At 31.9% G+C, this 26,320-nt stretch overlaps 5 protein-coding genes across 5 annotated transcripts; 4 read left to right on the top strand and 1 right to left on the bottom strand.

Moving 5' to 3' along the window:
* The first annotated feature begins 1,508 nt into the window (after positions 1–1,508).
* LOC143623699 (uncharacterized) lies at positions 1,509–2,534 on the top strand. The gene is made up of 3 exons (XM_077094542.1): positions 1,509–1,791; positions 1,869–2,136; positions 2,241–2,534. The coding sequence occupies exons 1-3, from the start codon at positions 1,639–1,641 to the stop codon at positions 2,342–2,344; spliced, it is 525 nt and encodes a 174-aa protein (XP_076950657.1). The 5' UTR covers positions 1,509–1,638; the 3' UTR covers positions 2,345–2,534.
* A 311-nt stretch (positions 2,535–2,845) lies between these two features.
* On the top strand, positions 2,846–4,729 carry LOC143623727 (replication protein A 70 kDa DNA-binding subunit C-like). Its single transcript, XM_077094567.1, has 8 exons — positions 2,846–2,967; positions 3,063–3,147; positions 3,239–3,374; positions 3,458–3,672; positions 3,755–3,875; positions 3,991–4,173; positions 4,344–4,406; positions 4,496–4,729. Exons 1-8 carry the CDS (start codon positions 2,856–2,858, stop codon positions 4,727–4,729), a joined length of 1,149 nt encoding a protein of 382 aa, XP_076950682.1. The 5' UTR covers positions 2,846–2,855.
* Positions 4,730–6,297: 1,568 nt separating this feature from the next.
* Positions 6,298–7,626, top strand: LOC143623726 (uncharacterized). Its single transcript, XM_077094566.1, has 3 exons — positions 6,298–6,799; positions 6,873–6,983; positions 7,097–7,626. Exons 1-3 carry the CDS (start codon positions 6,298–6,300, stop codon positions 7,624–7,626), a joined length of 1,143 nt encoding a protein of 380 aa, XP_076950681.1.
* Positions 7,627–8,280: 654 nt separating this feature from the next.
* Positions 8,281–9,832, top strand: LOC143623725 (uncharacterized). The gene is made up of 2 exons (XM_077094565.1): positions 8,281–8,884; positions 8,982–9,832. The coding sequence occupies exons 1-2, from the start codon at positions 8,281–8,283 to the stop codon at positions 9,830–9,832; spliced, it is 1,455 nt and encodes a 484-aa protein (XP_076950680.1).
* Positions 9,833–13,962: 4,130 nt separating this feature from the next.
* Positions 13,963–16,897, bottom strand: LOC143623698 (calcium and calcium/calmodulin-dependent serine/threonine-protein kinase DMI-3-like). The gene is made up of 7 exons (XM_077094541.1): positions 16,030–16,897; positions 15,714–15,768; positions 15,510–15,620; positions 15,177–15,409; positions 14,903–15,110; positions 14,248–14,307; positions 13,963–14,161 (listed from the first exon to the last, which is right to left on the bottom strand). Exons 1-7 carry the CDS (start codon positions 16,725–16,727, stop codon positions 13,985–13,987), a joined length of 1,542 nt encoding a protein of 513 aa, XP_076950656.1. The 5' UTR covers positions 16,728–16,897; the 3' UTR covers positions 13,963–13,984.
* Between the last annotated feature and the right edge of the window lie 9,423 nt (positions 16,898–26,320).

Raw genomic sequence — 26,320 nt, 5'->3', positions numbered from 1 at the left:
ATTATTGGTTAACTTAAAATATTTATTAAACTTTAACTCGTGTTATCATAAACATTATCTAAGTCTGTTTATTTAAAATTTTATAATAATATAGTTTTATAATCATATTAAACACATTATTAAGAAAACTTTTTGAGTTTTGACTACATATTCATATATATTTACTTCACTGTTCTAATAAAACAATTGTTGCATTTTAGAGATTCATAACAAAGTCAAATAAGTTTGTTGACTTTCACTTCCTCTTTTGTAGGAAATCTTGGATTTGGGTAAATTGGCGTAATATATTCTACGATATTGATTTTTTAATAATAATAATAATAATAATAGTAATAGTAATAATAATATTACTATAAGACCCAAAATAGGATTTTTAGTATATTTAAATCCAATTTTATAGGATTTGAATATACAGTCAATTATATCAATAGAAATTTTGTATTTGAATTTGATTACGATATTGATTTTTTAATAATAATAATAATGATAATAATAATAATAAAAATAATAATAGTAAAAATAATATTACTATAAGACCTAAAATAGGATTTTTAGTATATTTAAATCCAATTTTATAGGATTTGAATATACAGTCAATTATATCTATAGAAATTTTGTATTTGAATTTGATGATAAGTGGTGATAAGTTACATATCATAAATTTTTTTAAACTTATCACCAATAACTTTGTCGATAAATATGCAAACATTAATTCTTCTCTCTTCATAGGTACGTGATTTATTGTTCTCTGACTCTCTTTCATTCAAAATTATCTGAAGCTAATCTTCATTGAAGGTACATGGTTTTTATGTTTTTTAAAAATATGTTTATAGAAGGTTGAGACAACAATTGAAAACTTTCTCATCTTTAGTATTTTAAAGATTCATGTTTAGTGTTTTAAAGATTCATGTAGATAGCTACAATTAATTCCAGATCTAAATTAAACAACTTGAACAACATTCGGTTTGATCAATTACATAGTAATTGTGAAACTGAAAACTGATATGAACATTATATGATTCTGATTTCATGGTTTTAGTGTTTATAATAATAATTGATAATCCTAGATTTAGCTATAAAGTCTTTTGTTATTTAATCATATAAATCTTGTGCCCACCTGTAAACTTTTAATTCTATTTAATTAACGTACCAACAGTGTTTGAAGATGCGTGAAGATTAAGACATAACGAAAACACTGTTATTAACATCATCATCATCATAGTTGTCATCTTCATTATCCTCATATTCATGTTGCTGTTTAATTAATGATGTTTTTGTTTATTAAAAATATGGAATAACTATTGCAGCTGATTAACTAAGACATAAGCAAAGATTTATTCCATCCCTTTCAACTTTACTTTGCTCAAGGAATATAAAACTTTCAGTTTGATAATAGAAATCGATTGAAAAAATTAATGCAAATTTTGAGGGGATCGAAGCCAGAAATCAAAATGGCAAACCCTTAAAAAATCTACACCTTAAAGTTTGTGTTTAAGTTGAAACCTAACCTAAACACATCATAACTGAAAATAATTAGTCTTTTTGAATCATCTTATATTATATACATGTGTGTGCACCTGAAACGACTTAAAGCTATAAACTGATTATTTGTTATTTATTTTATGCTTATATAGGAACATGGATACCAAAAACTTGAAGATGTTGAATGATTTAAGTGATGCTAACGACAAATCAATTTTGTTAGTAAGGGTTGTAAGAAAGTGGATAAACCAAATACCTGACAGACCTCTAGCCATTATTTCCATGGATTTAATCTTAGAAGACAAAGAGGTGTACACATGATTTTAATTAGATTATTACTTGACATGTTCTACTAAATATATGTAATATGTGTCTTTCTGTTTCAGGGAAATAGAGTTCATGCTTCAATATTGAACAAGTTCATAAGTTGTTTTGATAAAAAGATAAATGAATACAGCTGCTATCAAATTTCAAAAGCAAATTTTGCAAGTTATTCTGATAAATTCAAGTACGTGGAAAACTCTCACAAACTAAATTTCACAAAAAAGACTGATGTAAAGTTATGCGATGAATTTGGTGGAACTTTTAATGCATTCAAGTTTACAACCATTGATGATTTGCTTTCTGAAAAAATCCTTGCTGATACATACATTGGTTTGTACATTTACTTATTACTTTTTAATATTATATTTATATTTAGTATCAAAATTGTGTTGATAGTAATACTCTATATTATTTTTTTTTAATATTAAATACAGATGTTATTGGAATTATTAAAGATGACGTCTTTGTTCACGATATCATAAAGAGAAACGGAAAACCTGCAAAAAAGTTACCAATCAACGTATATGGAAGCAAGTAAGTGTTTTAGTTAAAATAAATTATATGTGGTTAACAACTCTAATTTACTTACATATTCATTACTTGACACCATTTATCTAATTCTGTTTTGTTCTTTGACTCTTTGTGTGTGGAGTTTTTAATCGATTGCAATATCACAATTGCAATCAATAAAAAGAACTTCTGTTTATTAAATATTCAATTTCCTTTATAGCTATAATTAAAGTTTTCTATATTTGTTTTATAGTTTAAAAACATTAGGATTGGTATTAGGTGAAATCATTGGTGTATGTTGGTCGTTGGTCTCACTACTTGCATGCTAATTGGACCTACGTAATATTATGCAAATTCTTATAAAGTTTTAAATTTTTAGAACTTAAATAATAAATGGGTTCTATAAATGCATATGTGTACATGCTCTTTTACTTGCATATCTAACGCATTTTATAGGAGTTAAATTTTTTTTGTTTTTTTAATAAGGTAGGAACTATTAAAAGGTTTTATATATTTCTTTCAGTGGCAGCAAAATTGGTATGACTTTATGGGATTCATATGCTATAAATGTTCAGTCTTACATTGAAAACAATCCAGAAGAGGCTCCCGTGGTTGTTATTTTACAATTTGCTACATACAAACCTTATGACAGTTAGCTAACAAAACCAGTTATAGATTATGAATGTTTCTATTTATTTTGAACTAACTTAGTAGAATTCAAATAAAATATTATTTTTGTTTTTCAGGAGTACCCGGTATCTCTAATGCCCTTAACATTACAAAGTTGATCATTAATGAAGAAATACCTGATATTGTGGAGTTCAAAAAAAGGTTAACAGTTATATTTAGTTTTAAAAATACTGCACATATTTTTTTAACAAATCTTATGTTTTATACCTAATAGTTTAATCTTTTTCCATAGTTTTCTTCAAATGATTGGTTCTGACACATCTTCAAGCAGTCTCCTATCTCCATTAAGTGTCCGTGATCCCTATTTTGAAGAGTTTGTTAATGAGACGGACTTCTGTAATGTTGGAGAAGTCGAAGATATCGAAACAGTAACTTTTTCTTATGTTTATATTTGTTAATATAATTTGAAAATTAGTTTACCAAAAATATGTTTTTTGTTTATTTTTTTCAGCCAAAAAAAGTAGTAATTTGTGGAAGCATATCATCATCTAATTACAATAGTTGGTACTATGTTGCATGCAAAATATGTACTGGCCAACTTAAGGAAGAACACAAGGTAAGTCATGAAGGAGAAATCGTTGCGGAAAAATCAATGAACCAGTTTAGAGGGAAGTATAAGTGCCCAAGTAAAAAATGCAACGAAGCTATTGTCGATGCAGTTGCAAGGTTCGTACACGATAACTTTTATTAATATAAATAGTTATATTATTTATAATAACATTATTCATATTTCATCATCAATATGTAGGTACCGAGTTCCTTTTGATGTTCAAGACTCAACTGGTTCACTGGCGATAACTTTATGGGAAGGACAAGCTTTACCGATCTTCAAAATTACTGCCATGGAACTTCTTAAGAAGTTAGTAGAGGTAAATATCATTATAAGAAGTTTAAAAAATATAATTTAAATATATGATTCACTTTTTACAATTAACTATAATTACACATTCCTAACAAACGAATATTTTATTTATATATGTGAAGAGTGGTGATGATGCAGACATAATTCCTAAAGAGATAGAAGGTATTGAGGATCATATTTATGCTTTGAAGAACAACATTCAGCAATACAACATAAATAATGAAAGATCTTCTTACAATATTTTAAAACTTACCAAAGATCCTAAGATAATAAGTGAGCTACAAGAAAAACATGAGCTAACTTTGGTATGATACGTAGATAATTATTATTATATTTATTTGCATTTAATATTTGTTATATTTGAGCTACAAGAAAAACATGAGCTGACTTTGATAAGATATGTAGATAATATATTATTATATTTATTTGCATTTAATATTTGTTATTTTTAAAAATTTTATTTTTAATTTGGCAGGAGCAACCTTCATATTCAAATGAAGAGTCTGTTGAATTTCCTATTGAAAACTTATCAGAAAAGGTAAATCATTAAAGAATAAACTATTAAAAAAATTATAACCACATATTTATAATTTTTAATTTGCTGAAATTGATAAACTTAATTTCTAGGATTCTACAAATGTTGTGGATGACAATGTCACTTCTTTTGTGCAAAGTACCTCAAAGACTTCCGTTGTAAACAAAGACAAGAAGAATACTGAAGCTTCCAAAAGAAAATTCCAAGTTATTTATGATGTTGATAACCCACCACAGCAACCTATTACAAAAGCCAAAAGATCTTCAAAAGCTATCGTTAAAAATTATGGCAAGAACAAACTCTTAACCCCAAAAAAGGAGAAATAATGATCTTCATGTTTTTTTAAAACTATTTTACTTTCTATTGCTTTTGGTTTGGTTATTTGGGATTTGATACAGTATTTGACGTTTTCAATTTTCTTTAATGACATTTGTTTTCTAATGAATCAAATGGTTTAATAATGAGTAACTTATGTCATATTTCATATTTAGATTGGTTATTAACACAACATATATATATTATTTTAGGCCATTCGGTAAAGAAGACTATCTCAAAAACCAATCGTTTTCTAAGGAAATTATTGTTGAATGCAAAAAGAGGAAAACTTAGTTACTCCCAAGCCACAAAAGTATATCGTGTGAGACGGAAAATTATTTTGGATGCTAAGAGAGGAAAACAGACTTACTTATCCAATATGGCATCATCATCAACAAGTTTCACTCATCCAAGGATTAACTCTGTGTCTAAACAGAATCATATGAGTAGGAGAGCAAAGATGGATTATGAGGGAACAAGAATTCATTTTATAGAAGACGATAAAAAATATAAAGGAGTTTCTAAAGGTTTGCACAATTACATAATCTTCCTACACGATTTTACATATTTACGAATCTGATTAAAAATAATTGTTAACGTTGTTGCTTATTAACTACAGAATACTTAGATCATGAGACCAGTCAGTTGTGTGTGAGATATGTCATGCTAAACTATGGATCGATGAGGGCAGAAGAGGTTAATGAAAGAAATCAAAAGTAAGTTTTAAATTTGTGTTGCCAATATGGGGCTGTTGAGTTACCACAAATAAAAACATCGAACCCTCAGTATGAAGAATTATTTAAATCAAATGACGCTAAAAGCATATTCTTCTTGAAGAACATTCGACGTTATAACTCGATGTTTTCTTTTACTTCCATGGGAGGAAAAATTGACAACTCTGTTAATAAGGGGAAAGGTCCGCATGTGTTCAAATTGAGCGGCCAAAATTATCATGCTATTGGCAGTCTTCTACCCAACGATGGCACGAAACCCAAGTTCTCACAACTATACATATATGACATGGAAAACGAAATTGAGAATAGACAAAAAGTTTTGAGGAACACATATGATCGTCTAATCATTTTTATTACCTATTTATTTATTTACCAACATTAATAGTAATTATTATAATTATTTCAGTGACAACAAAGTTAGTATGTCAAATGACGAAAAGAGGCTGGATACTAAGATTATTACATGGCTGAAAGAAATGCTTGATCGCCAAAATGTTTTAGTCAAAATTTATAGAATGGCAAGAGATGTTTGTAATGAACACCCTGATAAAGAACTAAAGCTACGCCTTATATGTAACAGGGAAAAAGATGGTCGGACTTATAACCTTCCTACTACTTCAGAAGTTGCAGCATTAATTGTAGGAGATATTGAGGAATCATATGAGCCACGTGATATTGTCGTGAGAAAAATAGAAGGACACCTAGAATACCTTAATGAGCTACACCCTTTATACATGCCTCTTCAGTACCCGTTGATATGTATTAATGTTGAGGACGGTTACTGAACTAAAATCAAGCATAAAGGAGTTGAAGATGATGATGGTAACAAACGGCCTTATACTACAATGAGGGAATGGTTTGCGTTTATGTTTCAAGATAGAGTTGGTCAGTTCTCCCATACTTTATACTCAAGAAGACTGCTACAACAGATACTGGTAGACGCTTTTACGATGATTGAAAGTGAAAGGTTGTGTTTTATAAGAACAAAACAAAAAGAACTAAGGTCCGTAACATTTGAGAACCTAAAATCTCTAAAGAATAAGGGGTGTTCTGATGTCTCAAAGGTTGGCCAACGCATCATATTACCTTCTTCATTTACAGGAGGAGCTCGGTATATGATGCAAAATTATTTGGATGCTATGACCCTTTGTAAATGGTATGGATATCCTGATTTCTTTATCACGGTTACATGCAATCCTAAATGGGCCGAGGTTCAAAGATTCCTAAAAGACACAACTCTAAATGCAGACGATAGACCAGACATATTATGCAGGATGTTTAAAATTAAACTTGACTCATTGATTAAAGACTTGAAAGAGAATCATGTTCTTGGTAAACTTCAAGCAGGTAGGTATTCTATACATCTTAATAACCCACAACTTTATTTATATGCTAAACTGCTTTTTGTATTTTTTTGCAGTCGTTTATACAGTGGAGTTTCAGAAACGTGGTTTGCCTCACGCCCATCTTTGTTTATTTATGCAAAAAGAAGATAAACTCCCAAACGTAGAGCATGTTGACCCTTATATCAGTGCAGAGAGATACCGAATAAAAACGAAGACCAAGAATTATACAACCTTGTGTCTGAGTTAATGATGCACGGTCCTTGCGCGCATTATAACAAACCTTTCTCATGTGTTATAGACAATAAGTGTACCAAAAACTTCCCGAAGAATTTTCAAGATGAAACTTCAGTAGACACAGACGGCTTTCCATTATACAGAAGACGTGATAATGGTGCATTTGTTCAAAAGTCAGATATCAAGCTCGATAGCCGAAGTGTTGTACCATACAACATCAAACTCTTAAAAAGATATCAGGCTCACATAAATGTTGAATGGTGTAATCAGGGGTCGTCTATCAAGTATCTTTTCAAATACATAAACAAAGGGCCTGATCGAGCAACTATGTATTTCGCTAACGGTGGAGAGGGTAAAAATAATGAAGACCGACACATTGATGAGATTAAAGAGTTCTATGACTGTCGATATCTGTCAGCATGTGAGGCTTCATGGCGTATTTTTGCATACGATGTACATTACAGAGTTCCGGCAGTTATGAGACTACCTTTTCACCTTCCTGGTAAGCAACAAGTCATTTATGGTACAAATGACGACATTGAAAATGTGTTAGAAAAAACAGACACTGTTTCATCTTCAATGTTCGAATTATAGATGGAATGTAACAGAACTTATCATAAAGCACGTAAACTAACATACTCAGAATTCCCTACACAATTTTTCTGGCATCTAAGTCCACGTGGATGGCAACGAAGAAAATCAGGATTCTGTATTGGTAGAGTGCACGCAATATCTCCTGCTCTTGGAGAAGCGTATTTTTTTAAGGGTACTTATAAACAGAGTGAAAGGTCCAAGGAGTTATGAAGAAATACGTACCGTTAACGGTCAGACATACAATACTTTCAGAGATGCATGTTATGCCTTTGGATTACTTGATGATGACACAGAATACATTGAGGGAATTGAAGAAGCAAGTCTATCAGGTTCAGGTGATTACCTACGATCATTGTTTGCTACAATGTTGTCTACTGACAGTCTCTCCAGACCCGAACATGTATGGAACAGTACATGGAAACTCCTCTCGAAAGACATAATCTATAAGCAAAGCTAACTTTTAAAATCTCCAGGTATACGCTATGTCCAAACTAATATTAAATGTCATATTTAAAACTTAATGATTACAATTCTAATTTGTTTAAAACTTCTACAGAGTTGCAACTGACTGAAGAACAGATATAGAACCTTACCTTACTTGAAATCCAAAAAATACTACAACAAAACAACACAAGCTTAAGTAGGTATGAGACGATGCCTTTTCCCGATGAAGAATCCTTATCTGTTATCAATAATAGGCTGATCCTTGACGAACAGTCATACGATCAACAATTTGAAAGAAAAGAATTCCAAAACTTCTTCGCTACGATAACCTCAGAACAGAGAGCAATTTTTGACACAATAAAAGAAGCTGTTCACAAGAATAACGGTGGCGCCTTTTTTGTTTATGGTTATGGTGGAACAGGGAAAACATACTTATGGAAGACATTAACTTCAGCAATACGATCAGAAGGTAATATTGTTTTGAATGTTGCCTCAAGCGGAATTGCATCATTATTGCTATCCGATGGTAGAATAGCACATTCGAGATTTCACATTCCAATTAACCTGAATGAGGACTCCTCTTGTGTAATAGAACGAGGTTCGGATGAGGCGGAGCTATTGCAAAAAACAAAATTAATAATCTGGGATGAAGCACCAATGACCCACAAACATGCGTTCCAAGCTCTAGACAGAACATGCAAATATGTGTTGCAATCTAAACTACTGTTCGGAGGAAAAGTTGTTGTGTTTGGAGGCGACTTTAGACAAATTTTGCCAGTAATTCAGAAAGGAAGCAGACAACAAATAGCAAAAGGCATCTCTATGTTCTTCATACTTTTGGAATGAATGCCGTGTCCTTAGATTAACAAGGAACTTAAGGTTAACAATTGGTCAACCATCTCCTGATATAGAGGAAACAAAAAAGTTTGCACAATGGTTGCTAGACATTGGAGAGGGTAAAGTCGGTGGGCCTAATGACGGTACAACAAAAATAGAGATACCATCTGATCTACTTATCGAAAAAGGAAATGACCCTATCACAAAGCTCATTCAGTTTGTGTATCCAGACATTTTAAATAACAAAGAAGACCCTAATTACTTTCAACAGACGGCATTACTTGCACCAACAAATGAGGTCGTACATGAAATAAACGACCATCTGATCGAAAGCTTCCCTGGTGAATCGGTTGAGTACTTAAGCTCAGATTCTGTATCAAAGTCTGACTATATAGACGGAAATGTTGATCCAACTTTATACTCTACTGAGCTATTAAACGGCCTAAAAATAGCTGGACTACCAAACCATCGCCTTATACTCAAAGTGGGAGTGCCGGTTATGCTTCTAAGAAATATTGATCAAAAGAAAGGCTTATGCAACGGTACAAGGCTTCAGGTTATTTCTTTAGGTACCTGTGTAATTGAAGTGAAAATTCTTTCAGGAACTAATACCGGTGAAAGAATTTCTATACCTAGAATCGCTTTAACACCTTCTGACAAAAACATAGCATTCAAATTTACAAGGCGACAATATCCCTTATCAGTTTGTTTCGCTATGACTATAAACAAAAGCCAAGGACAGTCATTAAATAGGGTTGGTTTGTACCTAAAGAACGATGTCTTCTCACACGGACAACTATATGTCGCATTATCAAGAGTTACAAGCAAAAACGGTCTGAAGATACTTATTCTAGACAAAAATGGCAAACAAACTAACAAGACAAAAAATGTTGTCTTCAAGGAAATCTTTTCTTACTTGAACTAAATGTAATTGTAATTTTGATTACTGTTTTTTTTAAACTATTTTGTATTCATACGGTGATGTTATATCTTGATTTCTACACTAAACTCCACAATATTATGTACATTAACATTTAAGTAACCCGCGTAACACGCGAGCTAAAAACTAGTGTATATATATATATATATATATATATATATATATATATATATATATATATATATATGTTAACTCGAACAAAATCATTTTTTTAACATACTATATATGTTATATTGGGGAAAGTTAACATGCAAATGAAATTAGCATGCTAATTGTAAGAATCAAGCAGAGTAATTATATATATACAAGTAGAGTAATTATGTAATTACATTATAGAATAATGTAATTACATAATTACTCTACTTGTATATATATAATTACTCTGCTTGATTCTCACAATTAGCACGTTTATTTCATTTGTATTTGATCCAAAACCATGTCATATTAAACCTTGGTTATTTCCGTAACACGTTAGACATTACCACCCTTAATATGTATTATATGTTTAAGCATGTTTTTAAACAATATGCATTTTATAAGTTTAAAAAAGTGTACATGGAACTATCATCAATAAAAAGCCACCAATTAAGTTGTAAGTTATTTCATTTTCATGTAATCTAAATGAATAATTCATGGTCACATTTAGGTCTTTCTCCTTATGGATATAAAGGTTTTAGTAGAAATTTGAGAAAGATGGTTTGGTGGTTGTCATTATCTTAAGTCTATAGTTTTGATTAAAGTTAATTCGATAGGAAAGATATTTTTAAACACGTGGTTAGTATAAAATATCTTGTTTCACTGAATTATATTACATTGAATTTCATATGTGATGAGAATATATAGAAGTAATAGCTAGTAAAAATAAAGTTAAGATAATGAGATATCGACATATAAAGTTATTAAATTTTCTCACAAGTTATATGTTGGGGGATAAAAATTGAAATAGTTTATTAGTACAAACATCCCTTGAATATTGTTTACTTTAAAAGTAGACACAAGTGGGGACCATAAAGGATGCGCGTGGCATGGACGATGGATGCATGTGACGCGATGATGCACTCTAGAGGTGCACAAACCAGTTTAAACTCAAAATCGGTTTGATTGAAACCGGTTCGGTTTGGTTAACAAAAGTCAAAACGGTTTTTAATCGGTTTCGGTTCGTGTTGAAACCGGTTTCTTGACTAGGTTACAATCGGTTTTGATTCTAGTTTTGATTGGTTTCGGTTTGATTTTTGACCGATTTTGACCGGTTTCAATTCAGTTAACCGATTTGAAACCTATTTTAGTTTCAGTTTTGTGTCTATACAATGAACACAATGGTTCATAGAAAAAATTGATACACAAATTTGAGAAATGTCCTTACCACAATTTTGTTCTAGAAAAGTTGTTAGTTCTCAAAAGATTCTTTGTACACTTCATCTCTTTCCACATTTTCAACAAACACTAGTACGCGGTACGTACAGTGTTATCTTAAGTGCGAGAGCCATCTCATGCAGTACATAATGTTTCATATGTCGTAAACTATGAGACAAACAATTTTTCTAAGGGGAGACCTCAGAATCTGTTTTGAGGACGCGTATCGAACATAAACCCTAAGCCAAACCGCCAACAATTCATGTTGTTCGTTTTGTAATAAAAAACAAAGTCGAAGACATTATTGAAGTTCTCGTGGAAGACAAAGATATGAATCAATTTATTAACATAAAATTGTATATATTTCATGTTTGTTCGGTTTTGTATATTTTTTCCCAATAATAACAAAAGTATCGTTGTTAGTATTTGTTATATTTATCTTAATAATAAAAAAAGCGATCCGATCTTAAATCATAATTGCGTGAGATTGTTTATACAATCAGGAAAGTTTAGTATAAAGGATTTAGGTCGTTTAAATGATTTTATTCTTCATAGAGTGAACTGTGGTTTTCGTCCCTGTGATTTGTTCAAATCTGCGATTTTAGTCCAATAGTTTCAAATTTGCGATTTTCGTCCCCGTGATTTCATTTCACTTGCAATGAAACCCAAATTCACTGATCCCATTAAGTCTAGTCGTTAAACCCATCAACGTGCACTTCACGTGGGGGCTGTTTTGTCCTTTTTTTCTCAAATACACCCCAGCCCTTCACGTGAGGGGGCTTGTGAATTAGGATTGGAGTTTATTTAGGGAGAAAAAGGACAAAACTGCCCCTCACGTGATGGGCAAGCTGATGTGTTTAACGACTAGACTTAACGGGGTTAATGAATTCGGGTTAAATTGCAAGTGAAATGAAACCACATGGACGAAATTCGCAAATTTGAAACTATTGGACTAAAACTGCAGATCTGGACAAAACTCAAGGTCGAAAACCACAGTTTACTCATTTTCATATAAATTTTTTGGGATTAAGTATTTAATACAAACGAGTTGTCTATTGGAGTAAAATATTAAGTCCGAATGCTTTGTTACAAAAACGAATGTTCTGATTCAACCATTTCAAGCTTATGAGTTCTGTTCATGTTTTGTTGGATTCAAATCAGCACATTGATGTCACCCAACGTGAATTCGGCTAAGTGTTTGCATAGAAAACTTAACCCTAAAACATAAATATACTTGACCCACCCACATAACATGTTTACGTAAGCGGGTTTTAAAAAGGTTTTACTTAAGTTCTAAACTAATTAACCGTGGGCAGTTTGTGTAAATGTTACAATCAATTTGGGAATTGGTCATAAACGGTTTAACGAGTCAAACTTATTAACAAAGAAACTAATTAGAAGGCCTTGTTCAATTAATATTGTTTCAGTATTGGATACAAATGATATTTGATAAAGATGTTTGGTTTGAGTCACGTCTTAACAATGATAAGGTCACATGGCGTTCATTTTGATGTCTAGGAAGATATTTTTGTAACATGCTGTTGGTTATAATGAAAGTACAGATTGAATTGAATTAGTTTGGTATTAGTTTACTTAATCATGGTGCTTTCTTTCCTCATTTAGACGTCTACTTTATTTAGATATTTCTTCATATTGTTTATTTTTGACTAGACAAGAGCATTGGCAAATATGTTGGAAAGTGTTGATGATATATGACAGTGTACTATAATTGATCAAGATTTACAATGAGTGTTTTCTTTTTTCTTTTTTTCAGAAAGAGTAGTCATGAAAACTAGTAAATTGACGTTCATGTGGTTTATGGATGGGACTTACTTGCGACCCTATTTTCAAAAATGAGCATGGTGTGCCCATGTGGTTGACGGGCTAGATCCGTTTGCGTCCTGGTGCATTTTTCCATCATTATTTTGGTGGGGTTGCCATTGAGATTTTTTCTAAGAGTGTCCTTCATGGGTAAGCCGTTCAAGTGCTAAAAGTGAGAATTTGTCAGTACCGGGATTAAGAGTCTTGGTTGTTAGAAGAAAAAGAATTCACTTGTATTTCAGGTGACGGTTGAAATTAGAAGGTGTTTTTTGTGATGAAAGCAAAGTTAGGGCATATTTGGCTAATATTTTAAAACTTGTTTATTTGCTTTTGAAAACACAAAAAAGCAAATAAGTATGCTTGGGTGTCACAAAAACACTTTTCGTTTTTGCCTTTTATAATGGGTTAAAAACTGTTTTTCAGAAGCAATAAATCCAAGCCTTTTGTTTTGTTTTGTTTTGTTTTTTTGCTTTTGGAATACCAAATTATAAATACACACCATTCCATTGCTTGTAAACTAACAAATATATAAGGTGGTTCTTCTTTTTTTTTCATTTTACATACTTTTTGATTTCCCAATCACAAAAACTAACCCAAACAAATAAGCATTTTTATTGAAAACACTTTCAAAGTTAAATGAGATTAGTCAAACACCTCTTAGTAGTTTGTGTTTATTGGGCCACCTAAACTCTTCTTTACAAGAGTTATTATATTTAACATTTTGAAGAAAACTTACATATAATTCAAAAGCATTTGTACCAAAATGAGATGAATAGTACTTTTGTGTTAAAACATATTTTCCTAATTAATCTATAAATAATAGTAGTAGTAATAAAAGAGTATGAATATAACAATAATAATAATAATAATAATAATAATAATAATAATAATAATAACAACGATATTACATCACGAGCATCTAAATAATGGTTGGTTTCATTTAACAGCAATACTTAAAACTAATTAGTTAGGACAAATTGATGAGAGAACAACATCCTGTAACGAGCTATCTTTTTGCATAGCGGCTTTGAATTCATCAAACGTTACTTTCCCATCACTATTAGCATCCATGTGATCGAATATTTCATCCAGCTTTCCTGGCTCTGTGATATCTATACTCAAACACTCATCCGGTAACGCCTACACATGACACAATCACAAAACAAAGTCTTAGCAACACGATACTAATGTCACACTTGTGTTTTTCAGTCGATGTTTAGTATTACCCGAAGCATTGACCCGACCTCCTCCTTACTGATGCAGCCAGAACCATCCGTATCATACATCTGTGAACATATGTTTATCAGCATTTTAGTACTAGCACGAGAATCCAATAATATTGTTTTCATTTTGGTTCAATTCCAACAATTTTGAATCAAACATTATTACTAGAGGAGTAAATCTTGTCGGTTTGGAGGGTTTGATGTTACACATATATTCGTATCATGTGAGGCCCACTTAAATCTTCTTGTGTTTAGGTCATGTTTTAAGTTTGGCCCCTTTGTTTTTCATTTGTGATTCATAAGTACTACATAATGGCTTAGTAACAAATTAATAGTTTTTTTTTCTTTTTCTCTAATTTGACAATTAACGAACTTGGTTTTTTTATCTTTAGCTCGAGATTTTATAAAGCGAACAAAAAAAATTTGAATACTTGATTTCATTTAAGGAAAAATTAAAAGGTAACTAGGATTTCAAGAAGGAAAATTAATTCAACTTTCGGAAAAATAATAGTTAAGAGGGAAAATTATCCCCGAGGTGTCCGTGTTAACCAATTTATTTAACATATTGTATTCAGGTTGACTTATTTGATAAAACGGGTCCTGTTGGCCGTTCCAAAAACCTGTATTTTTACGTGTTTCAGATTGGGGAAAAGTTAACCTGAAAACAGAGACGAAGAGCATCGTCTCCTTTGAGATTCTTGAGGCTTGAAAACCCGCAAAGTATCTCCCTCATATCAACCGTACCATCCCGATTATTATCAAAAAGGTCAAATATTCGTCCGGCTAGAGGTATTAGTGATGCCATTTTCATGGCTTTTAACACCTCTTGAAACTCACTAAGTGTCGCATTTTCACCATCCGCACATCTAAACAGCCAAAGATGCCGGTTTAGACAGTTTCACGACTATTGACAGCTAATAATGTTTACTTACAATGTTTTAAAATGATTCCTGAGATTTTGAAGCTCCTCCTGGTTCAAATCATAAGATCCGACCAGGTTCTTGAGCTTCTTTGTTCTCAAAAAAATTGTGCATGTATACATGCTTGCTATAGCAGCTGCTCGAAACTTGCGCCTCGCGTTGAAGCTTTGTAACCTCGATACAATCTCTGGGTCGATTTGGCGCTCCGTTGCTGAGTCTCCAATCACCCATGGATGTTTAAGAATCTATATACATTGAAGGTCTGAAGGGTTTAGTAAAAAATACTTATAATTTGACTTTTATGAAGTCAAAGTTTGACATTCAGAAGTCAAAACGTGTTTGTACCTCATCGGCAGTTGGCCGTTTTTGAGGATCGACATTTAATAAACTGGAAATTAAATTCTTGGCGGATCTAGAAATCTTTTTCCATGTTTTGTCATAGAAGCTAAAAGTCCCCTGAACACACGATGAACACGCAATGTCAATTTCTTTTTTTATTATAAACCGACTGTTAGATTAAGATGTGATCTGAGAATTGTAGTGTCGTACGTTCATGATCATTTGTTGTTTTTGAAGATGCGACTGCGCACTAAATGGCGGATACCTGAAATTAGGAAAAACCAATCAATGAAAATATATCATTGGTACAATCCATGTCATGTAGTAGTGACATGGGTGTTTGATGATGCATTTGTGTTTGTTGGAGCGACTGAATATATATTTTTTTATTGTAACCTAGAATTGTTTGCTATCTAACTCTTTACCAACACTTCAAATTATTAACAAGTTATATTAATACTCTGTCTAATCTACCTAAGTTTTTATTTATTTTATAAAAAGCCCACATCATATTTGAATTACTTACCCTGAGAGAAGAATATATAAAATGACACCCAAAGCCCACATGTCAGATTTGGAAGTAATCTTCTGTTGGGATAAGGCTTCTGGTGACACATAATCAATGGACCCAAAAAGGCCCACGACTGGATCTGTAAACTCCTCCAGTGAACTCAGCCCAAAGTCCATTATTTTCAAAGGTGAATCTTTACTTTTACTAAGAAAAAGACAATTTTCAGGCTTCAAGTCCCTATGGATCACATTGGCCCGGTGGAGCGCTGCTAGACCGCTAGCAATCTGTTGCACTACTTTGGCGGCCTCAGCCTCAGAGTACCTTTCTTGACTAACTATACGGTCAAACAGCTCTCCACCGGAGCAAAGCTCAAGAACAAGATGGACCCCAGTAGCATCTTCACAAACGTCATGTAATTGGATGACGTTACAGTGAGGAGACACCTCCTCCACAACTCTTTTCATCACCATGATCTCGTTTGCTAGCAGTGCATCCGATATCATACCATGGTTTCTACTTGGAAAACGCGCTAGCCCACCACCAGCGCCGCTGCCACCAACTCTTTTCAATGTCTTGATTGCAACTTCCTTCTCACCGTCTTCAAAATCACCCGTTGACTTCTTAATACCTTTCCGTACAATCGAAAATCCACCTCTTCCCAAGATGGTAGTTACTTCATAGTCATCACTAAGCTTTCTTGCTCCATTCTCCATTGGGATTGTTGATTGATCTCAAATGGATGTTTGAGAAAATGAAATAAAAGTCAAAGAAAGGTAGGATTAACAAGTGATTTTGTGGTTTGATTAATTGTAAATGGTTAGTTGGGTTGATTATAATAATGGGATTTTTAAAACAATAAAGTTTGAGAATAATAATTAGATCAAGTAGGAATCGGTAGGATGGAATAAGCGTGTGGGATGATGGCTCAAAAACAAGAGACAAATTCATGACCTAGTCAAATTAATAATTTCACGTTTATTAAAATCAATAATATTTTTTTTATGTATAAGAGGATGATTGTATTTTTAATATAATCAAGCCGGTCATATAAAAAAAACTTATTTTAAAGCATCTTAATTTTGAATAATGTCATCAAGTCAAGGACTTTTTTCGTTGTTTGAAAATCAAAATGAAAAGTTTTTACCTAAACAATATATTGTTCATATTGATAATTGTCACAAAATTTGTAAAAGTTAGCTTTTTATTTGTATTTCATTTTAAAAATTGTTGAAGGATAATACCAAATGTATACACTTAATCAAACGTCAAAATCACTTGTTAATCGGCACATCTGGATCTATTTTTAAGAATTTTAATTTTAGATAAATCAGATTTAATAAATTAAATTTACAACTAACTGAGCGAAATAACCTATAGTAATAATTTAAAACGTGGTACAAGTCACTTTTATTTATGTTGTTGGGAGCACACTAGATTTTCACTCGACTTTGTGTTATTATGAGTGAAATAAGAAATGCGAGTGAAATTGCCATTTAATTTTCGATAAATCATATTTAATAAATCAAATTTGCAACTAACTGAGTGAAATAACCTATATTAATAATTTAAAATGTGGTACAAGTCACTTTTATTTATGTTGTTGGGAGCACACTAGATTTTCACTCGACTTTGTGTTATTATGAGTGAAATAAGAAATGCGAGTGAAATTGCCATTTAATTTTCGATAAATCATATTTAATAAATCAAATTTGCAACTAACTGAGTGAAATAACCTATATTAATAATTTAAAATGTGGTACAAGTCACTTTTATTTATGTTGTTGGGAGCACACTAGATTTTCACTCGACTTTTTTTATTATGAGTGAAATGAGAAATGCGAGTGAAATTGCCATTGATGATGAAAATGTAACTCAAGAGCGCCACTTGTGACGGGTCATCTTTATGAGGACTCATCAAAGGAATGACCGCAGCTCCCAATAGTGGTACGACCGGATGTGTAAGTACTATTTGGTACCTAATTCTAAGTATTGCATGAGTAGCCGGTAAAAGGACAATATGAGTATATGCGATCATCAACCTTTGGCACATCAAGTTCTCCCTCCATCAAAACATACATATTCCAACGCATTTTTTGCACATCTCGTGAAGCACCTTGTAATAAATGGATTCACTTTGACTCATTGGCTAAAGAAAATCTTGTAATAATGTTGATCACAACGTGCATCAACCATCCATCACCTAGACTGGTCATTTGCCCCATCGCACTTTTTCAAAATGCACTAGCGAAGTTGCAGCCAAGCATCCAAGTTGAACGAGGTCATGGGTTATAGGGGTGGCAATCTTGACTCAAACCCTTTTAAATGAGTCAATTTGAGTTGTTTTAAAAACTAAATGCGTTGGTTTGGGTATAAGGTTTTAACTAAATGGGTCAAAATGAGTAATTTGAAATTCTATTCTTTTTATTTTTGAGTCAAAATGGGTCAACAAGTTCAAAAAATGGGTCGATGTGGGTTAGTGTCCTAAGGAAATGTGACAGGTTTCAGATCGGAACGGGGTTTCGTACAACACAGGTTTCGACACAAAACGAGTTTTAAATTGGAACGGGTTCGGTTTATGTTTCAAGCCAACACGAGTTTTCACACGGGATGAGCTAGGTTTTGGTTTCTTTTTGGTCGATTCCGGACTCCTTTTTGTCTGTTTTTCAGTTTCGTTTGTGTTCGGTTTGAATTCTTTTAGTTTCGTTTTAATTGATTTTTTCGATTTCAATTGATGTGGTTCGGTTTTGGCTTTTTGTTTCATTTTAGTTAATTTTTCGGTTTCCGTTCGATTCTCGGTAGGTTTTTTTATGGAACGAGGACAACGTAGGAAACATTTTAGCGTTTTTACTTTTTTTTATTTATGATTTATTATTTTGAGTTAATTTTTTTATTTTTATTTTTGAATATTTTTTTGAGGGTTTTTGATCTTAATAGAAAAACCTTTAATTTTTTTAAAAAAAAATAATAAAAAAATCATAACTTAAAACATAAAAATCTAAAAAAACTAATATGTTTCCGCCATTATTCTCGTTTACAAAAAAAAACCTCAAAATCCGTTCTGACCCAAACTCATTCTGACCCAAACCAAAAGACTCGTTTCAACCAATGACTCGTTTGACTCAACCCAACCCATTTGCCACCTCTAATGGGGTCTATTACCCATATGGCAAACCCATCATCGCAGAAATATTCTCACATGGCACAACCAGAATATAGGGCCGGAAATTGTAGAGGAATTAACAGGATCCTAAACGATGGTTGCTACAACATTGAAATATTCCATGGCATTCGTTTTATGGAAATATTTGAACTGAAAGTACCACAATTGCTACATAGACACATTAAAAAAGTTTCACTCTCGCATGAGCTCGTTGATTTAATTTGCTTTTGTTTTAATATGACATCGACAACAACAGTTGTTTTCTAGTTTATAGTTCCCGGGTTATAATTCTCATTGACCATGGCTTATAGGAACCAAACTATCTACCGCTTTTAACATAGTTTGCGAAGGCTCATGCACTAATTCATGTTCAAAAATCCCTTCGCTCGCGGTCGCTTGATTAAAAGAGATAGTAACCATAGATTATATAAATGTTATCTAACATTAACGCCTCCATTTCCATCATAATTACTTTTGGGTGAGTTGACAAGTTCAAATACAAATAGAAATATTTTTCGAATATAAAACTATCTATAAACCGCATGAAAAGTGCATGGAAATAGATTAATTTGATAAATAGTAAACTGCGGTTTTCGTTCATTTGGCTTGTCTAAATTTACGATTTTAGTTCAAATTTTTTATTTTCGTCTCTGTGGTTTCAATTTACTTGCAATTAAACCGAATTCACTAACCTCGTTAAGTTTGGTCGTTAAACTCATCAGTGTGCCCCTCACATGAGGGACAAATTTGTCCATTATATCCCCAAATACAACCCATCTCCTCACGTGAGGGGCTTGCGAATTAGGATTGAAGTTTATTTGGAGAGAAAAATGACAAAACTGCCCATGACGTGAGGGGCACACTGATGACCAAACTTAATGGGATTTGTGAATTCGGGTTTAATTGCAAGTAAATCGAAACCACACGAACGAAAATCACAAATTTAAAACTATTGGATTAAAACCGCATATTTGAACAAACCACAAAGACAAAATCCGCAGTTTACTCATTGATAAACATGCATGTGAGTTTTTTACCTAATACGTGTAGATTGAAAAATTATTTACCAATTTGATATACTTTTAAAATATTTACAAATTTAGTGTAGTTTGAAATTATGCTTCTCTTTCCTAATCTTATTTGGCAAACCTAATTCATTAATTACTAAACAAAATAATAAGGTATTGTTATATGCAAATTATCACCAACTTATATAGATTAACATAAAACTAACGTAACACTAGTAAATTCGATGTGTATAGAACACATCTAAAATATGCTTTTTTTTAAACATATGAGAAATAAAAAATTGTACAACATTATTCTCTACTTATTATATATATATATAAGTAGAGGATCATGAGAGAACTTTATTTTATGGAGAGAACTAGAGAACTAATAATGAAGTATTTTTAATTTAATTAAAAAAAATATTTTTAAATTTTTTTTCTTTCATCCTTCTTATATGTTGTTATTCTTCACCACAAAAAATATAAAAATAACAAAAAAATAAAAATAAATTTACGTTGTAATGCATATATGCAATACATCGACTTTTTTTATAATGCATATGCACAATAGTGTGCATTTTGATATTTGAAATAGTGTTGAATAGCATATATATAGTTGTTTATATTGTATATTTGCAATAGTGTTATATTATATACAAAAATTAAAAAAAATCGATATAGTGCATATGTGCATTAGTATTGTATCACATATATGTAATAATGTGTTTTGCATATAATTATTAGTGTCGTATTTGCATATATTAAATAGTGTGTATTAGATAATGTATTTGTGTTGTATTATATGCAATAAAACACTATTTTGTATATACAATACACATTCATGCACATACACATTACATCGACGTTTTTTTTAAAAAACAATATCATCTTATTAGAAGGAGGGAATAAAAAAAATCACAAAATAATTTTTTAAAAATAGTTAAAAATAATTCTTTACTAGTTCTCTAGTTCTCTCTTTAAAATGAGTTCTCTCTAGATCTCACCCCTATATATATATATATGTGTGTGTATGTGTGTGTGTATGTGTGTGTGATTGAGATCATGTGAGAACCATTTTGAAATTGAGAACCATTTTGGAACACAAAAAAACTTTTTGTAAGATAAATTTAAAAATTTATAAAACAAGAAAAATGCGAAAATAAAAAAAAAGTAAATAAACCAAAAAAATAATTTTTCATTACGGTTTCATAAAAAAATAAAAACAAATATCGGTTTAGCAAAATTATAGATGTATGTATAGTACTTATTTTTTTTTATACGTGTTATTCTTTATACACATATATACAATTAAGATAAATGATAATGTACATATTTCTACATTATGTAAATCGAGATTAAATAAAAATATATATAATTAGTTTTTTTTATGAAACCATGATAAAAATATAAAAGTTTGATTTTTAACTTTTTATAATTTTGTGTTTTTTTGTTATATAATTTTTAAGGGGTTTTTTGTGGCCCAAAATGGTGCTCAAAATTTTCAATTTCAAAAACTTCTCTTAGGATCCTCAATATATATATATATATATATGGGAGGGTTATACTAAAAAGAAGTAGGAATAAATCATAGTCATTGGATCATGCTAATCAATGGTTGAGATTTAAAATTACCAAAAACCGACATAGTTTCCTAAAATTACTCTTTCATCACTATAACCGACATAGTTTCCTAGAATTGTTCTTTCACCATCTTTTGCAATGCCAAATGTCAAAATTTTGTTGGTTCTTACCATTCCTAAGAAACTCCTTATTCTTATTTGAACCCTTTTATATATATATAGGTATTGGTTCTTTTCAGAAGTAAATTTACAGCGAGAAGTGCGAGAAGTATTATTAACCAATCATATTTTTTTCTTTTATTATTTTGATTTAATTATATACAGGGTTATAGTGGTCATTTTATTCTTCTTTTATTAATGGTAACAAATTATAATATGAAACCATTTTTATTAAATATTACCAGCTTTAATTAAAGATTATCTTCACCGTCGCTCATCAATATCACGACATTCAAATCCCAGACAAATAGCTACACATTAACCTAATCATATATCTACTGCAGATTTTTTGTTAACGATTATGTCAATTTCAGTTATGAGATTCACCAAGCGACTGTTCTGTCTATTATTATTTTGCCATAAATCAAGATCGATTGTAGGTCAACATGATGATTAATGTATTCTCTATCAGCAAGATCAGGTTTAACTCAAGATCTTTATATCAATTTCAATTTTAAACATTCATTGTTTTCCCTATTATGTTTAGTATGATGATTTTATTTATTAGGGTTCCATCAAACAAATTGGATATTATTCCCGAACATATTCCGATTTTATGTAAGGTTTTCAATTACTAAAAGATTAATGTGATTTCTATTTAATTTTATTGTTGATTTTTTTTCATTGGTTTATGTATATAAATATGTGTTTGAATTTTTGTTTTTATTTGTGAAAGATAAAATTAATTAACTTTTAGATGATTAACTGAATATACGACTATCATTATTAAACTTTTGATTTTCCTTAACTTACCATCCTCACATCTTCATTGTTCAATTTGTATTCCACAAAACAGGTAAATAATATCCTGGTATAATTGTTCCTCTAATTTGAATGTTTTATTGCTCTGGTTTTCTCAAATTTGATATCCAAAATAGGTGCAATGGAAATTGGATCAAATACACACGATGCTCACTCAAGCAGTGTACGTACTGATGATTATTTCGGTAAGTTTCCCGGTAGCTTATTCTTATCATGATTATAGACATATTAATTTTATAATTTTAAACATCCATCGGACTTTGTTGTATTAGTTTTTCCCATTGTAACGATATGGTGGGAGGATTGAATCCATAAAGGATCTGTTATTCTGTGTGTATGTCGTTTCTTATAATTAGATGTACATAAGTTTGTTATTATATACGTATTTGTGTACGATTGTATGTACGTTTTTCATGTATGTATGTCTATTTATGAATGTTCTGTATTTTTGTATGTTTGCATATATGTGTGTATGTGCGTATGTATATGTGTATTGTTGGGTTTTAACAAGATTATCAAAGTGATAAAATCCTTATTTTACCAAAAACGCAGCGGATATAAGTTTTAAATCTTGTTAGTTTTAGTGTATAGAACCAATTCAATACATGCAAAACCCAAACCCGGATCCAAATACGAATTACACACTATCAAACACATGCATGTCACTATAAGTTCATGCATGTTAAACTACCTTTCAAGTAACCAAAGAAGTGTGAAAAGGATGATGATTGAAAGGCAAGAACTTGAATATGGAAGCTCCTCAAGCTAGTATACCCCAAGGTTCAACAACACACCTTCTTAGCTAGGATTTAAACACTTTATTAACACCTTCTTCCTTGCCTTAGTTTGGCCGAAATCAAGAGAAAGAAAGGAAGAGAGAATTAATGTTTACTTGCATGTATGTTGTGTGTGTTATATGAAAAATGAAAGAGAAAAGTTTGGTTTTATTCAATGCCATCTTTCTCTCCACCAATCAAACCCTTTGCATGTCTCCACTCAATAATAAAAAAATAAAATATTTGAAAGAGTTATTATCTTTTTCTTTTATAAAACTTTAAACATATATATATATATATCCATACATATATACTTTTATAAGTTTATAACTTATAACTTATAAAACCTATTATATGTTAAGAGACATGCTTGGTTATTATTATTCACATATTGTTATTTAACCAACTTAAATAACACTATGTAATGTTCTTTCATAAAACATAAATCATCCATATGATTTGTTTATTACACAAGTACATTTTATTTAGAAACCCCTTTCCAAATAACTCAAGTGTTAATATTCATTTGTTATGATCACATCATATATGAACGAATATTATCGGTGTTTGTCTAGCTTGTTATTGGGTATGACCCGACTTGGATCATAACGTACTAGCCACATCAATTTAATATGTCTCTTGGGCAGTCCGAGTCCAACAATCTCCCACTTGCACAAGATACATAGAAGATTGATGCAAGTAGCAAATACCGCCTAACTACGGTTTACTACCCCTAATACGTATGACGAAGTGCCATTCAATAACATCATCCCTTTCAAGTCCCATACTTGAAAATGATTTAGGTGAAACTATCATTTATCCTTTTGCCACAAATGTCATGTTAAATCCAGAGACACAGAGTGATCATTCTCTGTTGATTTAACTTTTCAGGCCTTAGACATTTAACCCTCAACGAATAAGAGAGACAAATCCCTTATTGACTACATACGTCTCTCACTATCACCTTGTACTATACTTGAGCTTAGCCTTATGTAGTGACATATTTCAGAGCAGCGAAGAACTAAGTTAAAGCATAATAGTCGATGAATATCAAGACCCAATATGTATCTCAGGTCGGAGGATCCTATGAAGTTCGCCTTTACTCAAATTTACTTATGTTCACAAATCCCAAGGATTCCATGCAGTAAAATTGAGAGCGGGTCAGTCCAATATTTATCCCTTAAATATCTATGAACCTTGGCAGCAACCTTTTGCTATATTCATACCTCATGAATATCTACCAATCCAGGTTCATAATAGTCTTACTTTCACATTTGTTCCCACAAATATGAACGACTACGGACGTTTAGAATAATTCAAATTATTCACGGATTTAAACATACTAAAATGGAACATAACTCAAGAACATGACCATAACCAAAACCATATGATGAGTTAAAATAAAATTGTTCCAATATCCAAATACAAATTTTGATCAAATCCAATCGCTAGAATATCGAAGTCCTAAGGCGCAAGTATGACCCTCATGCTTCGGCCTTTCAAGGAGTTTCGTGAGTGGGTCCGCAATGTTTTGATCAGTGTGAACTTTGCGAATACATATCTTTCCCTTTTCAACTTCATCCCTTATGTAGTTGAATCTCCGCTCAATGTGCCTAGTCTTTTGATGTTCGCGGGGTTCCTTGATTTGAGCAATCGCACCCTCGTAGTCACAAAAGATTTCTAGAGGGTCCTGAATGGTACGGACTACCCCTAGATCGGTAATGAACTTTCTAATCCATGCAGCTTCTTGAGCTGCCAATGAGGCGGCGATGTATTCTGATTCAGTGGTGGATAAGGCTACCACATCTTGTTTTGCACTCTTCCATGAGACAGCACCACCATTGAGAACGAAAACATATCCCGATTGTGATCGAGAATCATCTCGATCAGTTTGGAAACTCGCATCAGTGTAACCCTTTACAACGAGTTCCTCCTCACCAGAGCCATATATTAGAAACATATCCTTAGTCCTTCTAAGGTATTTCAATATGCTCTTAACAGCCATCCAATGGCTAGTTCCCGGATTTTGTTGGTATCGACTTGTCATGCTCAAGGCGCATGACACATCCGGTCTAGTGCAAATCATGGCATACATGATGGATCCTATAGCAGATGCATATGGGATACCACTTATTTTGTCTTGCTCATCCTTTGAGCTTGGACATTGAGAAGCACTCAACATCGTTCCACTTTGAATAGGTACCAAACCTTTCTTAAAGTTTTTCATCTTGAACCTTTTCAAGATCTTGTCAATGTATGCACTTTGATTCAAACCTATCAACCGCCTTGATCTATCCCTATAGATTCTTATTCCCAGAATATAGGCGGCTTCACCAAGATCCTTTATGGAAAAACAGCTTCCAAGCCAGGCTTTCACACCTTCCAAGGTTGGAATGTCATTTCCAAACAGTAATATGTCATCGACATATAATACCAGAAAGGTAATGATGCTCCCACTAGCTTTCTTATACACACAAGCTTCATCAGCGTTTTTGATGAATCCAAATATCTTAACTTCATCATCAAAACGGCGATTCCAACTCCTAGATGCTTGTTTCAATCCATAGATTGATTTCTTCAACTTGCATACTTTGTTAGGATGTTGTGGATCGACAAAACCTTCAGGCTGAACCATATAGACATCTTCATTAAGATTCCCATTTAGAAAAGCAGTTTTGACATCCATTTGCCATATCTCATAGTCATAATATGCGGCTATGGCAAACAATAGCCTTATAGACTTTAGCATCGCCACGTGCGAGAAAGTTTCATCATAATCAACCCCTTGAGTTGAGTGAA

Source organism: Bidens hawaiensis, unplaced genomic scaffold (assembly GCF_021521415.1).
Source record: "Bidens hawaiensis isolate Kalapana, Puna unplaced genomic scaffold, B.hawaiensis_p1.1 tig00003536_1, whole genome shotgun sequence".
NCBI lineage: Eukaryota > Viridiplantae > Streptophyta > Magnoliopsida > Asterales > Asteraceae > Bidens > Bidens hawaiensis.
This window is presented reverse-complemented; position numbering and strand designations above follow the sequence as displayed.